The sequence below is a fragment of the Neodiprion pinetum genome, chromosome 4 (assembly GCF_021155775.2).
Source record: "Neodiprion pinetum isolate iyNeoPine1 chromosome 4, iyNeoPine1.2, whole genome shotgun sequence".
NCBI lineage: Eukaryota > Metazoa > Arthropoda > Insecta > Hymenoptera > Diprionidae > Neodiprion > Neodiprion pinetum.
This window is the reverse complement of record NC_060235.2, coordinates 24,294,340-24,312,056: the sequence shown is the minus strand read 5'-3', so window position 1 is coordinate 24,312,056 and position 17,717 is coordinate 24,294,340. Positions and strand designations below refer to the sequence as shown.

Below are 17,717 nucleotides of genomic sequence, written 5' to 3'. Positions count from 1 at the left end.
CTATGACCTCGGTTACTTTTCCGTATTAGTTATTTGAGTGAGCGTTGTTTTGTATTTAAAACATGACTGACCGAGACATTTTCTAGTTCATAGAAGTCTTTTATTCCTTGCTTCGTTTATATTTCATAGCTCCTCAGAGATATCCGATCGTTCATCATCAACGAGATGCGATGTAACTCCTTCGCATTTGAAACAGTCGTTTGATTACTTCGTTAAACTGTGATGAAATGCCTCCGAAATGTTCTCAAACAGGTATTTTTATATGAGTATGTAACGAACAAATTTTAATCGTGGTACGTATTAATTTGCCCCTTCAAAACAATATCTTACGAGTCTTCACAATTTTCGATTACCAGTCAATGACTATTTCGTGTTTCCTTTCCAACTTTTACAAAAACTCCTAATTTTTTAGACGCTGCTTAGTCAGGATAGGCCAACCTTCACAGTTAAGTTCAATGAATCTGTATAATTTTGTGTGTCAAATGGTTAAACGTAGTAGTTTCAGTTTTCGATTTTAGTAAATTCAGTTATTGAACTCTGAATTGATTTAACGTGTTGACTCGATCGTTACTGAATAAATTACTCGCTTTACTGTAACTAATTTATCTGTAGTAAAATTTGTTTCATCAAACATCGTTTCACTCACATTTTGTACTCATTTGCTTCATTTTTGTTCGATTACACTCTCCACAAAACTTATTTACTCCGCAATAACAATTTCCAGTTATTTTAATAATCGTTGTTGATCCAATTATTTTAACTACATTTTGAAACTGAATCGATAATCACATATCGTGAGATATCTACGATCCTTGCGTCTCGAAATTAAGTCTAACCTGTCCCTCAAAACCGCTGAGCAGGAAGTCGTTATCGTTAAGTTGGCAGCATTTGCCCGCCACATTGGGCTCACGTAAAAGCCGAGCAAGCGCACTGCGTTGCTTGGAACGGCCGGGTTCAAGAAAAACCGTGAGGAAACTGAACCAAGGAAAGAACGCGACCCTTGGGGAGTAAAACGAAGTCGTGTTGAGCACGCATAATAAGCTAAATTCAGGGCATGCTAATTCCAGCTACCGAATTACACAATCGGCCGAATTTAAAGGGAATACTCGTAGCGCAAGCAGGCAATTTAATCCCGAAAAACGCAGTCAATCAAATTTAGCACCTACTGCAACTGCATACAAGCACAATAGGTTGTATTGCTCAAGCTTGATACAGGTTGCAAGTATACACAGCTTCACGGAAGATAAGGATAGCTCACAAATAACTGTCATGGCGCACTAACACCCCTCCTTAAAAAAAAATTGATCCAAAGTCTAATCAGGAACTGCGGATGTTCCTGAATTAAGGAACACGTGGTTTGTTAATTTCGTCTTTGATGGATTCATCGAGCATCGAGAAACTTGCCTGATGGCGCTGGATCCAGAGCACACGCCACTTGAACGCGGTATTCGATGGCTGATTATGGAAACTGTGATAAGGGAGGCACTCCAGGCTTTACCCGATGATTACAGAACATGTAAATGTGGTGGTTACTCGATGCTCGATTCGCAAACACGAAGCAGAGACGCGTGCGTGGCTGCTAAGGATGGTGAACTTTTGACTCGTAATGTGAATGCGCGGCTGAGCGTCGTGAAGAAACTGATTTCGAAGACCGAGATGTTATTCTTGTAGACGGCGTTTTTATGGTGTTATAATTTTCCCGCAAATATTAAAAAGTCATTCATTTGAAAATTGGTCGTATCATTTCGCTCATTTTTTTCTCAAACAAGGGCGTTCCCCCGAGTACATTTTACGAAGTTATGATTTTTTCTAACATAGCGAAACCCTCATCCCTCATCGAAACTTGGTTCCAGAATTTTGCTCATTTATTTACGAACCAAGCGCCTCCACCAAGTATTTTTGAGCCTTACGGTTATACGGACATCTCGCGTGTCTACAGAATCAGAAGTTACTTAAGTAACCCTCGAAAATTTCGGATCCATCTCTTACTCGGCCATTCGGAATTAATTAGACGCACTTTCGGATACACATCGAAGGCTAAGAACCAAAAAAGTGTAAACCATAAAATTGGTGTAAAATGCTACAAGGACGGATCTCAACTTCAACAGATAAATCCCATAAGAGCAGCCTCCGTCCAGAAGAGCAATCTTAAGAAGGCGAGATCACGTTCCATATGTGTTTCAATTTTTATCGAGTAAGGTCAAATAAAGGACAGCCAATATTATTGGAAACGAAATTCTGGCTGGGTCGAGAAAAACCATCTTCATGCTGTTTATTAACAAAAAAAAAAAAAACGCAAAAAAGCTACAATGCAACCTCTCAATAAAGCTGCTCACGGACTGTGAAGGGAATACATTTCTCAGAATCTCGGTTCCCTTACTCCGATACAAACGTTCGTTCTCGACTCTCTCAATAGTGCCGCGCGAAAAAGTTTAACCTTCGTACCTTTGCGTTCCATTTACGTACGTACTACTGAACCACCGAAGTAATTATGTATGTATGTATGTCACCAGTGGCATTGTCGAGTGAGAATGCGGAAATCGCCGGAGTCTAATATGGCAGTGAGGAAAGCGCCCGAGCACGGATTAGGGAAAACGGCACTATTGAGAGGTTGTACTGTAAATAAAATGAAAGGATTGGCAACTTCTTAATTTGAGAGTTTCGGTACAAGTTTAATTTGAACCACGAGTGGTGTGTTCGCGACTGATGCAACGGCAACCGTTCAAGATTTAGATGATAGTTTTATGGGATGTGCGTTGGTAGGACGCGGTCATGAAACAAACAAGATGGCTTCGCGTGATGTTGTAATTGTGAGATTTGCGAGTATTTTATTACCTTTACAAACGGCGATTCTTCCACGACGATTATCACAAACTTAATCCAATTTTCACCTAGCACTCGGCACACTGTCACACACGTATTCCGACATGACGGCACTTCACTCGCAAATTTGCCAAATTCGATACGTCGCGTAAGCGTGTTATTGTCTGACTGATGAGCGTCGCCCGTCGAAGGTACGTTGTAGCCCCCCCCCCCCCCCCCCTTCTTATCGGCACTCCCTCTTTCGGGGGTACGCGAACTCGAATATACTCTAAATACGCACCTTCGCTTCACAACATAATATATAAGAATTTTAACCAGTTGAGCATTCCCTGGTCGAGTAAGTCTCCGGCAAAGCGTCCTTAGATGCCAGGTTCAATTCCAGGCTACGTCGTTACTTTTACAAATCGCGAAAAAAATGTTGGAATTTAACTCGTTGCACGTAAGCACCAGCGTTTTTTTTTTTTTTAAACGAGGTTCGAAGTATAAAAAAGCAGCTAAAGATTGAATTATTTCGTTTCAGCTATCAATTGAAAAAAAAAAATTCATGTAAGGGGCTCGTTGATTCGACTCATTGTCAGCGCGCCAGATTTCGCTCATTCTTACACGTAAAGTAAATCTTTTGTTCGACTTGAATAATAATTAAACGGTGTTCAATCAGTTTGAGAGGAAACGCTAGTTCGTTGCCAGCAAACATCTCACGTGGAATAACGGAGAATCTTGAGAACTTGATGCCTGAACCAATTTCAGACGGTATAAGATATTAGCAAAATAAATCTTCGCACAACGCACAAAACACCGATACCGTGGTGTAATTGGCGACTAACAAAATTTATTACCGTACAACTCTTCGGAAAACGACCACGGCGGCACGAAATGTCGTTAACGAATTCCTGGACAGTTTTACGATGAATTTGCAGCCTTTGCTCTCTTAACAAGAAGCAGCTCACTTTTCAGAGTTTGTGACCGTGTCAAAATAAACATCACAAACATATCACACCCTTGGCTCGTATTTTTCTGTTATCCCTGAACAAGAAAATGAGAAATACGATACCGCGCCTCAAAATTGAAAGAAACGATTTTTCGCTAGGTATGTTTTTGTTTTGTTTTTTTTTTCTAATTTTGATATTACTTCCAAAATATCCTAGCATGAAAACGGACAATTTAGACTAGATCCGTCAATGAACACTTTTTTAAAATAAATTTCCATTGTATCGTCAAATGATTGATATTCCATTCACCAAATATTTACCCTAGTTGAACACTCAAATCATTTCTATTTGAGTGGGGAAATATGAACTTGGAAAATCAACTCATCTACAGTACAGAGTAGATACTAAAAATTCTAATTTAATTTTGTTTCTAACCTATCATCACAACTGTTGAATATCAGATTTCAGAGACATGTGGAAGCTAAGGTCTAAGTTTCAATCACGCTTTTATTGTAAATTGCCAGACATCTACTTGACAGTAGTATGTGATTTGCAGAAGCAGAAATTCAATGATTTCCAAACAAAACGCGTGCGAAAATAGTGCAGAACCTTTGTGAAAGACTGTAGTAAGTTCAACATGAGTTGCGAGACTGACTCCAATGTCACCATTTTGCAATATTGGGTTGACAATAATTTTTGTATTCTACTTAAATATGTGCCTAATAACTTTCTTAAATATTATCATTTTTATACCTTTCATCCATCCGAAAAAAAAAATTGTCGCAAAAGGCTTTCCTTTTGTTTTTAAAGTGGCATTATCCCTTAAGCCACCGTCACTATATAATGAGCAGACATTAAGGCATACTGAACATTCCGTACTTCCGTTAATTCTGATCTATTTCAGGACGAATTGTTTAATTGACAAAAAAAAAAAAATTTCGGTCCCCTATAGAATCCTTCTAGGTATTCGCTTCGTGCAACAATTATGACGCACTCTATCGATGTATGTGTAATTCTCTATACGTACACGCTTGACAGCGTCACCGGTCGGCATAGCACGAAATTTTAGACCCCAATAGCGCTACCTATAGCGATAATACGAAGTTTGGGCCCGGTAAATCACATGCACATGTACGACCATATATGCTTGATTCTTTGCCGACTTTCAACATTGTCCGAACAATCAGTGTTTGACTGCGAAAATGAACGAACAAAACGATGTGAATTTGACTGGAGTTTTCTCGTGTTCTCATCTGTCAGTACGATGAAGATACATGAGATTTTACGCTAGTCAAATAACTCACGACACGCGTTTCAACTGTTCTTGTATTATTTGGTTCCAGGGGCAATGGGACTCCGAGACGTGCGTATCACTGTACCGGCCATGGTTCGGTCCCGAGATTCAGCACTCCTCACCTGTGACTACGATTTGGAGGCCGCAGATCTGTACTCCATAAGATGGTATCTTGGGGACGAAGAGTTTTATCGATTTGTACCCCAAGAAGCTCCTCCGCAAGCAATATTCTCCGTTCGTGATATGCAGGTTGATGTATGTAAACTGTATTTTGGTTTTCAACAAATGTAGAATCTATGTTAAGTATTATTTTGCGAGTTTTGACCTATACTTAAGTTGAGATACACACACATACACAACGTCAGTTGGTCCAGTACCACTGGCACCCTCGCCAAAATGATCGTGGCGTTCATTTAAGGGCACGAATATCAATTAGCAACTTATTGCTTGACAAATGTGAACGGATAACAATCTATAAATCTCGCAGAGAGCGCGATATTGTTAGGAGTGCAAAACGGAAGGGGAAGCTCCGGGCAACAACACCCCCACAGATTTGGTGCCTTGGGCCCCGCCCGACTGCGCTCTACCCTAATGTCGCTACTGCATACATTTCTGCTGATTTATGCATTTTATGTTGTTTTCTCTTTTTTTTTTGTGATCTGCTCCTGTTGTCCTTAGCGTTACACTGGTAGGACAATCTGAAAAAATACTCATTTCTCTACCTCTCCCTCCACCCTCTCTCTGTGTACGCGATTATTATTACACCGTGAGTTAATCGTTAAATTATAGAAACTAGTGGTGAAAATTAATTGGAAGCGTAACTCTACAGAAAGAAAAAGTTTCATGCCAACGACGAAGAAATGAGACGAGGGTATTCCTTTCCGACAGTTGGGTCCGAGCATAGAGATTGTAAACGCAGAATCAGTAACGCGCAGTTTCAGATACGAAAATATAAATGCAGAAAATGCAATGACGACTTACATAATGAAATAGTCAGTTGTAGGTTATGTCTAAAATTCTACTTTCTATCCAGAATACCGCACATTTCATAGAGTGTATGCCGCGAGCAATGAGCTTGTAAAGTACCATGGGTTATTCGACACGCTTGACATTGTTCAAAAAGGAAAAGGAATAGAAAATTTCAGGGGAAGAAATCCCAGTGGAGAATCTGACGATTCCAACATCGAAAGCACTGACGAGAAAGGAGAGAGAAGGAGAATTTCTAGGATTAATGAGGGTGAGGGAAATAGTACAAGAAGTAAGTTGGAAAGGACAGCGGAAACGATAATAAAGCTTGTTAGAAATGGAACGGAAAGAGAACATTTCGAAAAGCTTGTGCGTGATGCAGTGAGGAAAGGAATAAATAAAGTTGAACGTAAGATCTGAAACGAGTAAAGCAAATAAGAAATGATTTAAAGGAGTTGAACAAATTAGTGAAGAACTTCATACACATGCAAATGGCGAAAGTCTTAAAGACAGTTGTGTATACACTGATCGGGAAAAATTAAGAAGAACAGGCAATAAATGAAGTATAGACAAGTTACATTTTTTTGCAACTTTTTAAACCAAGAAAGCAACAAGAAAGCAAGGATACGAAATTAGGTGATAAAGAGCGATGTCGACATCAGAAGGAAAGTCGTTGAAGTAAATCAAGTATTCAATACAACAAATGGGAAAATAGTTATCAACTGCAAAGATACTATAGGACGTAGCGAACTAAATTTAGCTTGCGAAAAAGAACTGAAGAATCACTACATGCTGGTGATACCCGAGAAAAAAAAAAAAAAAAAAAAGAATGGAAAAATAAAAATAACGAAGAAGCTCTGGGAAGGAGAAAAGTGTTCTGGAAGCCATAATACGAAAAGCTGCCACGATACGGAGGAAAAATATGGCACGCCGTACGGAGAAGCTGGATATCGTTTCAATAGTTAGACGTTAAATACCAAGCGAATTGTAAGGATTACCCACTCTTCAACTATTTTCAACTCAAAGTAAAACAAGCAATTGGTTTAGTGATAAGGACCAATGAAGGAAAATCTCTATTCTATTTTAACGTAAAAAATATCACTAGAAACGTAGAGGAAAGAGAACGGTTCGAATAGTTTCAGTGGAAAGGCCAGCAGTTCTGATACTTGCCGAAACCAGGAAAACCGAAATACTGCACGATCAGAATAGCAAAATTGACAATTCCATAATAAGAGGATCTCACCCTTAGGCAGGAAATCGACTTAAAAGTCTTAGCAAACAAAAAAAAAAAAAAACCAGTAAGGAACTTCTGGATAAAGGCCGTGAAAATAAACAGTAGGAAGTTTTCAGGAATAATAATGGCTGTCTGCCATTCACCCAAAGCCAGTAATGCTGCAACAGACGCGAGTGATGAATTATATGCGGATCACTAATGATCAGACCGAACGACATGACACCGGTATGGGACAGAATACGAAAAGTCCAAAATGGATCCGTCCAAGCCATTTTAAATTGGAAGAAAGATACAGGGTTTAAAAATACTCTAAACACAATCCATGCTTCATGAGCGTAGAAGAAAGAGTAAAGTATAATGTGCTCACATTTACATATAAGTCAATAGAAGCAGACCAGAAGAACGTGAAGCAGGATATGAAAATGACAGGTAACAGGAGAAGAAGAACAAACGATCACCAGACGATAAAAAAGTATTGAAATATTTCAAGCATCAATGTGAAAAAAGCGAGTACATTAGGGTAATTCGAAACAAAAGTCGTGAAATATATAAAACTAAAACCATGCTTGCATTAAAAATTAAATGGGAGGCAGTATACTTTAGCACCGAAGGACTGACAATGTATGCATAATTACGCAACGTTACCGCAAAAGCGAAAGAATAGCTAATCGTCAATCACTTGCAAAGTTTCTTGGCCCATTCATCGCGGGACATGACCTACTTGAATTTCAGTACAAATTTCCCGCCTTGACCCAAGTGAGCCACATGAAAAGCTCCGTGACTTCCAACGTTACAACTTAGTAGCCTTAAGCAGCAATTTAAATCAAAATGTCTCGATTTCTTTGACGGATACTAATGACGATATCGAAGAGCAGTCTGCCGATAATGTGAGGAAGCTATCGATAATAAGTGCAATAAAACACTCGTGCTATTTAACCTCAGTGAAGCGTTTGATAGCATAAATCAGCAACTTTGGCCGCTAAGCTATCACGTTAATGGTTATCGAGTCAGCTACCTATGTCGTTTCATAAATACTCATCTGAAAAGTCACAGGCGGTACAAGACCTCTATGGGAATCATTCTCCCCTTTCTGGATAACGTCTTAAGCGTACCTTACGGTCCTTTGTCCTTCACTTGTTCTACTTCTGATCAGTGACATCAGATGCGTGATCAAACGTAGCAGTCATATAATTTTTTCAGATGATCTACAAGTTCACTTACATGCTTGCCCAGTGATGTCAACGCTGCTATCGCTAGAATAAGTAGTGACGTCGATGCTGTCTCGGGTTGAACCGTACTATAACAGCCTTAAATTGTAAGTTACCAAGACCAAAGCCATCATCTATGGTAGCTTGACTTATCTTGAGTAGCTAAATGAACTGAATTCATTAAACTTAACTGATTCTTGATACCGGATCAGCGTCTGTTCTACTTGTGCACTTTCTTTAACCCAATCCTACCTGCTCCCTCTTCTTCCTACCTGCGTGAACTCTTCCTAGACCTTGACCCCAAATTATGTCGTTCGTTCAGGCTAGTGCTATCTAGAAATGTCGTATCGTGTGATATTCAGGATCACAGAACAACGTAATATCGCCATTCGTTTGTTCTTTAGACTTCGTACACATGGAAAAGTTGACCTAACTCAATTCTTAAGTCATCCTCTCTAGAAGTGTTGAAGGCGAGGCTCTATGGACGCCGTATTTTAGTTGAATCAAGTCTTTACGTACAGTAGAGTGGTCTTTTTGAACTTTTTTTTTCTTACGTACCCCTCCTAGAAGTTAGTTTTTAGCCTTAAACGAAGCCTCGTGAAATCGGAACTCGGTAGCAAAATTCTAAAACGTGCTTCATCCAGTTTGAATTTTTTTAACACTCTGATCGAAATATCTCGAAAACTATACAAGTCAGGAAGCTGTTCTTGGTTTCATTTTATAGATAATCAAATATTCTATAATATGAAACGCGATGGCAAGATATCTGTTATCGTAATCTTGCGGCTGCTATAACGGATTTCCAATTAGACCTGTTTTAATCTCTGAAATAAAATAGATTTTTCCGAATAACCTGCGAATCCCAGCTTAACTTAGTGTTGAAAGCCTAGCAAGGCTCTAGGACAAGAAGAAAAATTAAACATACATACGACATTTTTTCATCTAGTCCAATATGTCCCGAATTTTCGGAAAAATGAATACTTATGGTCCAGTAAATATCAATGATAGGAAACTGTTTTGTAGGTTAGAAATTAGTAAAATATCGCATATACATTTTCGGAATCTAGGAGGCATATTTCCTAAGAGGGTCAATTTTGTCTTAAGCTCCTCTATTCCACGTCATCGAAATTCTATTATTGCCTAGTATTACTCTTCAGTGTTGCCTTAGCTTTCAACTGTCTATGCCTGACGGTTCCTGAAACTCTGAAAATTGGGTTTGGTACTTACACTGACGTGTGAATTTTAAATTACTGGGACGTGTAGCTAGCAGTTCATTATTTACTTAATTTATGGATAAATGTTATTTTGTATTACGTACGCCGTCCTTTAACTTATTATTCACTGTGGCATAATAAACCGTACCTGCTTTAATCAAGTATAATCTCTCTCTGTTGGCTGAAGTCGTCTTAGCGCGATGCTTCTTCTATGTTTCTAAGTTTATTGATGCTGTACACTTACAGTCTGAAGAATGCAGATATGATTCTAAGCGAAACGATGTTACGTCCTTGGTACCTCACATACACAAAATATTCTTCAGTGGGTATACACAACTAATTTTGTTCCAGCTTTCGCGTGATTGGAGTGGTATCTCTTAAAAAAATTTGTGTCTGGCGTGTTTGAATGTGTCTTAAATTCCGCTTATGAGTCGCTAATAATGAAAGTATATACGTGTTTCGTATAACCTGAAATCAAAAGTTACCTGCTTGATCTCGTACATGGCACATTTTACGATTCGATTTATGTACCTAAATATAATTTTTCGCTTTCGAATCTTTTTCAATTTTGCGAACCATTTTTTCTTTTATCATTCCCAACCTTTGAGGTATTCGCCCGTGTCGCGTATACGGGTACGAAAGGGTAAGATTAGGATCCACGTGATCCAGCCACCCTACCTGCCAAATCACGTCACGGTCTGAACGCAGGTAGACGTGAGCTAGGGGGCTAAACAGCAAGCTAGCTTTGCGCTGGTAATGCAGATCAAAGGAAGTGAAGCAGATGGAAGTTCAGTACGAAAAGCGGATAGAAAATTTTTTGTTGAAATATCACTGTGCAGTAGTACGAGATTTTCTTCAGAGGTATTTCTTTATATGGATGCAATATGGCTTTCATTGATTCTGGAGCTTACAGCCTCCGTGCTTTCTTCGTGGCTTTCAGTGACAAACACTCCAGAACAGAAATCCGGTGTAGAGAATTCAATTTCCAATTCCCAAGGTGTTCTCAAGGTTACGTTCGACCGCTATTATTTTCAGGAAAATTCATTTTTAGTGATTACTATTTTCACAAAACAATTTTTCCTAATCCCAAATTCTGTGGGTGTAACTATATATTCGTGTCTGTGATATAAACTTAGGAATTATTTATCACGAAAGTAGATGTAAGATGAAATATTTCTATTGGAATAAAAACCTGTTGGAATGGTATCGTTGCAGTTGTTAATCCTTCAGCATTGTTTTTTCAATCAGCCATTTCGTTTAATGTGTTCTTTTGAAGTAGCTAAATAACCTAGACCAATTGTATTTCTAAACGAGAGGTGCCGAAACAAAAAGAAGTCAATTTTAATCAATAAACTTTACCACGTCTGAAGTAATCGATTGGATAACCTTGTACACAGTGGGATGTACATATTTGAAAGCATCATATTTTAGAAATCGAAAAAAAAACCATTGCATAAAATGTGCGATAAGGTGTGGCGGTGATAAAACAGATATTGAACACGTAGAATTGTTAACTTGCAAAGATGATTTGAAGTAGGAACTTGCACAAGCCGAAGGTAGAGAGGCTATATTCTTACTTTGAAACTTCGCAGAGACAACACTCAAACATGAAGGACGTGACATTGGTGAACGTGTCTAGAAACCTGACTGGAACCTACAAATGCGAGATTTCGGCCGATGCCCCGTCATTTCACACCCTGATAGAAGAAGCGCAGATGAAGGTTGTAGGTAAGCAAACACTCCCTCCCTCCACCTTTCTTTCCATCGTGTTTTTCGGTACCCAATCTCTGCCTCTCGATCGCAGTCCGTAGTTTTTCGGTGGCTTGGCGTCGCGCCAAAATCAACCTCATCTCTTTAATGCATCTACTGAATTATATAATCAATAGATGTCCCGGAAGCGGATCCGTGGATTGAGCCAGAGAAACAACGTTTACCGGCGGGTGAAACTCTTCGGGCGAATTGCACGTCAGGCGCTTCGAATCCCGCCCCCACCATTACGTGGGCGCTCAACGGAGATCCTGTAAGTATCCTACGTGACCATACTCGATGATTTAAGTTTTCAGCGTCTAAGCTGGTAAGACATATCAATTCTACGATACCCCCTCTTTGGCTCTGCGCTTGAATTTATTGGACCTGTTAACGTGGCGATCAATCAATATTTCCTAACAGTTATTTATTGTCACAAGCTACGGGTGTACTAGGATATCCCTGTTCCGAACATTTTTTTGTGCCATCTGTCGTATCGTTGCTGGGATATATGGGACGTGCGATCCGGTTCAGAAGTAGCGCAACTAAATTGTAACAAAAAATATATCGTAAAAGCATCACTGAGACTGAATATGTACACATATATATGTATAATGTGGGAGGCAAACGCTTCGAAATTTTTTTTCCACCACAAATTTATTACCTGAAGGGTTTTACTTTTACCTATAGTTTTTATTCTATTACGTGTGTCGGTGTAGTTTTCGATCAAATCATTCTTGATTTGGTGATTCATGTTCTACTACTCGCTAATCTTACCTCCCATCACTGTTCCGTTGCACGATACTTGATGATTAATCAATGGAAATACATTCCACGGAACATGCTGCTCTGCGTTGCACACATTTTCTTACGTCATGCTGAAAATATTTGCGACGCGGTTGGACTTATTTTTCACACGCACGTTCGATCATCACAATCATTCCAGTAACTTTGCTTTCATCGCCTTAAAATTACAGGCATCATAAGTCTTTGAACAAGAATGATTATTCATCGAAGATATGAATAATAACATGTAAACGATATTAATTAGTTGCAGATCATCGTTTCTTACATTTATAAACTTTTCCCGATCCGGTCGTTCACATCTCATGTCACGCAGCTCATAAATTGTTTACGAAATTGAGTCATATACCGCACTAACCCGAGATTATAGCTACGCCGGTATAACCCTAATTTTCATCTCCAATCATCTTCCACGTGGGTCTAACGACTCTCTGTGTCAGTTTTATAGTCGTACAAATTTCCTATGACATAGATTAGATATAGCTAGATCGAAGTGTGCTCTTATTGCTGTTTGCATGTAACTTCTCACTGATCTATATAGATCGGTGTAACTTCTGCATAGAACGGTGCCTCTCTATGTTATCTTTATAATCATACAACTTTCAGCGAATGTAATATATTTGCGGTCTATATATAAAAGATGAAAATGGTTGAGTAAACTGACCAATTCGGCTAAATCAGAAATACAACAAATTACATATCCCAGCTGTCCGTTTACGGATCGCGTTGAAATAGAGCTTACTTCAAAAGCTCTCTGAAATCAAATTCTAAATAGAATTCTCGAATGTCGCAGATAATCGTAAAGTCGGAGAACTATGTGATCAAACTTTCGTTGTATAGGCCGTAGGCTTCTCTTCGCGATGAAAAGACCGCGTAAAAGTGTTACCGACACCTTTTGATCGTATCATGGAATCAGGGTTGTGAAATCATAGTATTTTCGCGGTACAAATCGTACGAGGAAAGGAGAGCAAGTTAATCAGTAAGGGTTATTCATAATTTTTTGTTCTTAAACACGTGTTTACTTGAAAGACAAGTTGTAAAATATTTATCATGGTTTCTCTTTGAACGAGAAAAAACTGAATATATCAACGAAGTTATATTATATTAGAACGGAAGCTTTCAACAACTTATTTTCAATCCTCACTTTCCGTGAAACGTGAACTTTCAACGCTATCCGAACACATGAAAATGTTTTTGCTATCGTAGATCGTAGCCCGCAGCGATATGCAATAAGTTGATTCTTGTAAATAAGAAAAAATCCTAAAAAAATCCAAATACCATTTCTAACCATCAAAATTATGGTACACGTTATAAGATATTTTGTGAAATGGCCAAATTCTGGGCATATGCGAGGTATGGTATGCATGTGGGCATTAATTCAGAGACGACTAGTTTTTCGACCGAATCAATTACGTTGGTAATGCAGATTCAGCCTACAGTGCCACTGTCGGCCGGACGCTACTGGCTTAATCAGCGTTACCAACGTAACCAACTCGACCGAAAAAAAAGCCGGCTCTGAATTAATGTCCACACGTGTACGTAATACAGTGTGCCAAAAAGAAAAAAAAAATTTCTAACGCGTGTCAAAATTTCGTTAGACTATCTCAAATAGAATATCTCAGCCAAATGTAAGCTTTTAATATTGATATTTAGAGGTGGCTATTTTATTTTATCCATTTTCCATTTAAATACACGTAAAAAAAATCGGATAATTTTTGTTTTTGTTTTTTTCTCTTCAACGGCTTGACTCATAAGCTATCAAAATATAGATTGTTATAGGAAATCTTACGCTATATAAAAAAAGTACTAATTCCAAATTTTCCTAACTCTAATCGATTAAGAGATATTCAAGACGATCGAATGTTTATACGCGAATATGTCTACGGGCAGAGATAGTAAAAAATTATATAATACCAGCCACAATTTTTCGAAGTCTCATCAAATTAACGAGCAGCCGGAAGATGGCTTTTGACCACATATTAAAAACGCAACGTCAAGTCGCATATAATATAACGTATAGCTCAGTACGAGCTGTCTAATCACCCACGTAGTAATAAACCATCGTATTCTAAAACAAAACTTCATTTACACCTGTTCAGCAATCCCACAAAAATATTTCTTCATTATTGTTATTATGAAAAAATTGAGATTTCACGTACAAAGTATTCGATCTGATTTTACAACGCCACCGTTGAAAATCATTTCCGTACACGAAGATCTTCGACTTATCATTATATTGACGGCTATTTACGAATGTTGCAGTTGAATCGAACAAATCTTGCGTTCAAAACGTGGCCACGGTTCTTGGGCCAAGGTGACATCAAAGCCACACAATCTACTCTGGAACTCAAGACGACCGCGGAACTTTTCAAGGAAGGAAAACTCGTGCTTCGATGTTTTGCAGCAATACCGACTGTTTATACGGCTTCCGCTGAGTTAGTTGTCGCTGAAGACACACCGCTCATTGCATCAATCACCGGCAACGCTTCGCCACACTTACGCCGTAAGTCCCGTATACTTTGCGAATCGTTTCTCCTTCCTCCGCCCTTCGCTTAGGTACACCTATAATTTTTCTACTTTCACAAAAGCGCCCAGGTTTTCTTCTGAGACCCCATCTTTTTACGTTTCCGCGTAAGAGGAAATTGAGAAAGCTGCTTAAGTTTATGCGACGTCACTGATACCGATTCTAAAGTGCAAATTGAGTCTGTCGTTCACTACTCGCAAAAATTAACAGCACTTGCGGAGTATCGAGCATGGTATCGGTCTCGTTGACGGTCCAGCATTTTTGGCTCTTGGTGAAGAATAATAATTCGTAAGAGAAGAACGTGTCCGTGATATCACAGATTAGTTTTAGGTTGATATGTGAATAATCCATCAATTATTCCATAGAGCACTCGGGTGCGCAGAAAAATTAATGCGCACGTTTTTAATTAATGCTAGATTTTTTTTGTATCACAAGTCCGCAAAATTCAGCTGTCACTGACACGTGAAGATGCACAGACGTGAAAAATGAAAACATCAGTTTCAAAATTTACAAATCGATACCGTGTCACGTGACTGTGATAGTGGAATGTGACGTTCCTACTAAATAACGAAGCATTAGCCTCGCTTCGGCACGAACATATACAAGCGTAGTCGTGAAGTCACAGTTTCCAGTTTTGCCACTCTTTATCCACGCTACCAAATCGCAGAATACAATACGGTATCAGTGACGGCAAAATACTGAAGACTTGAAATTTTTTATCGCACAAAGATGGGCTATTTATCGGTACTACATTATTCCGCGTGAATTGCTGAAAGTAAAGTGGTGATTGAATCAGTTTCAAGACCATTTGCGTCATTATTCTCTCACTTTGGTCATTATTCTTTTTTCACTATGCTAGATATTTTTATTTTGTTGAGTATATCAATCACGTCCTGGACAACAATTTCATGTGACAACTATGTGACTAAAAACTAACCGACACGTAATTCTTTTTTATTCTCATCTGCTATTAAACACCTTAAGGGGGTGAAACCATCCTCCTAAGCAAGGCGATTTGGCAGTTTTTTTTTTTTTTTTTTTTTAAATTGATAAAATTGTATTTTTCATTTCTCGTTACGTGAAGACTTTTGCAGTTGGATTGGTTGAAAAATGTCATGTTCCTGTGGTTGAAATTGTCAAATCGCCCCTCGACACGCCTTACTTTGGAGGTTGGTTTCAATCTCTCAAAGTGTTTAATGGCGTATTGAAAAAAATACGAGTCGCTTAGTTTTTAGTCTACCATAACATATTAGAAAAGAAATGAAATCTGAGAGATCGACTTGGGATACCTTCTTTGTTAGTCACCATGTCAGACCCAAGACAAACTGTAATAATCAATGAAGCTTCCACAACCTGCTACTACCTAGATGCCACATATGTTTGCAGTCGTTACCGAGTACATGCCAAGATGAAATTATCAGTCGCTCACATGGTAGCCACAAACCTAAAAGGGGTTCGACCGTGAAGCTGCCATATAGTTGCCACATGAAATTGTTACCAGTGCGAGTGTGAGGGCGAATGGCCGCCACAGAATATTTCTTCACCTGGTCGAATTACTTGGTACTAATTCCATTCCAGCCGAGCTTCATATTAATAAAGTGTACGCTTATCAATTACATATGTAATACACACGTTTAGTGGTGGCCTTTCAATGATGCCTGGTATCGTTGCAGGTGATAACCAAACTTGATAAGGGTACGATAATCTTATTATGAAGAGATTTTTCTGAACAGAGGTATCCGTGCATTTGCAATTGTGTGATATCTGCACAGTACGAAAGAAACAAATATTTATTTCAGTTTACCATATTTTTGATAAATATTATATAAAAATAAGTTTAACAAGCGACATAAGAATGCTTTCGTTTCACCTAACCAGAATGGACACTAAATCTCCATCACGAAATTCCCTGACTTCTCCAGGTTTTCCAGATCAAAGTCTTTTAATTTTCCCTAACCAATTCGGATAAGTTGTGTAAATTACACTGTCCCATCTAGCCGATACGCACAATCGTTTGTAAGGTAATGTTTGGGAATATTCAAAGTTTGAAGAGAACCTTCCCCACGATAGTGAAAAAAATTTGTATTCCTTCTAATTCGTCTAAGGGTTAGAAAAATTGTGGAACGTATTTCTATGAAAAAACAATATAGTAAACGATTCCCTGATTTTCCGCAAAAGTCCCTGACATTTCCCTGACTATTCCAGAAATTCAGAATTCCATGAAATTTACAGGTTTTCCACGATTCCCGGACCAGTGGCCACCCTGTTGACATTATTATTGTAATACTCCTACCCTGTGTAGCAATCACAATAAAAATACATGAATATCTTAGATCATACATAAATGCGAGTGAAATGTTCGTTTTACAGAATCAAGTGGATCCCGTCCGAACTCTTTATTAGAGATTGGCGTCCTCATGTTATCCTTGGCAGCAGCCGCAACCTGGAGCAGATAGCTCTTTTACAAAAAGGGCATCGATTCCTCTCACTGACCCGAACACGTCGTCCATGTCAACCTAGTAGCTAGGGCTTCCAGTTATGTATGTTACTATGTATCATGTAGATAGGTGGATAATTTTTATTGAAGTGACAAGTAATAATACACAAACTATATACAGTTACTTTTGAACATGTTATCTTTTGATGTAAATTGTTGATAATAAAATGCGTTGATCTATGCATTTTAATTCGTGTACGAATTCAGAAACTATGATTTGCTGCAGCCGTCGATATTCATCTCGATGCATTATCTTACAATTCATTTCAGCCAGGACTTTTAAACTCAAAACTATTTTCCACAACTGCTATACCTACACAAAAACATAACAAAAATAAATTTGTTTGGTGTTGCGGCTGAAGCGTTGCTACCGAAGACCGTTGAAATATGTCCCAGCAAATTAAATAGTGATTTACAATGGTGCGTTGGAGAACTTTCAACTTGTATCGGTAAGTCTAGCTGTAATTCAATTCCATAC

General features: G+C 38.6%; 1 protein-coding gene across 2 annotated transcripts in view; it reads left to right on the top strand.

Annotated features, from left to right (window-relative positions):
• The window catches only part of LOC124216775 (nephrin), a 36,817-nt gene extending 19,388 nt beyond the window's left edge, over window positions 1-17,429 (top strand). For both annotated transcript variants that reach the window (XM_046621708.2, XM_046621709.2), the window contains exons 2-6: window positions 5,096-5,301; window positions 11,261-11,396; window positions 11,555-11,688; window positions 14,481-14,721; window positions 17,113-17,429. In XM_046621708.2, coding sequence (XP_046477664.1) covers window positions 5,096-5,301; window positions 11,261-11,396; window positions 11,555-11,688; window positions 14,481-14,721; window positions 17,113-17,198 — 803 coding nt within the window. In that variant the 3' untranslated portion in view covers window positions 17,199-17,429. The remainder of the gene's footprint in view (window positions 1-5,095; window positions 5,302-11,260; window positions 11,397-11,554; window positions 11,689-14,480; window positions 14,722-17,112) is intronic.
• Window positions 17,430-17,717: the final 288 nt, after the last annotated feature.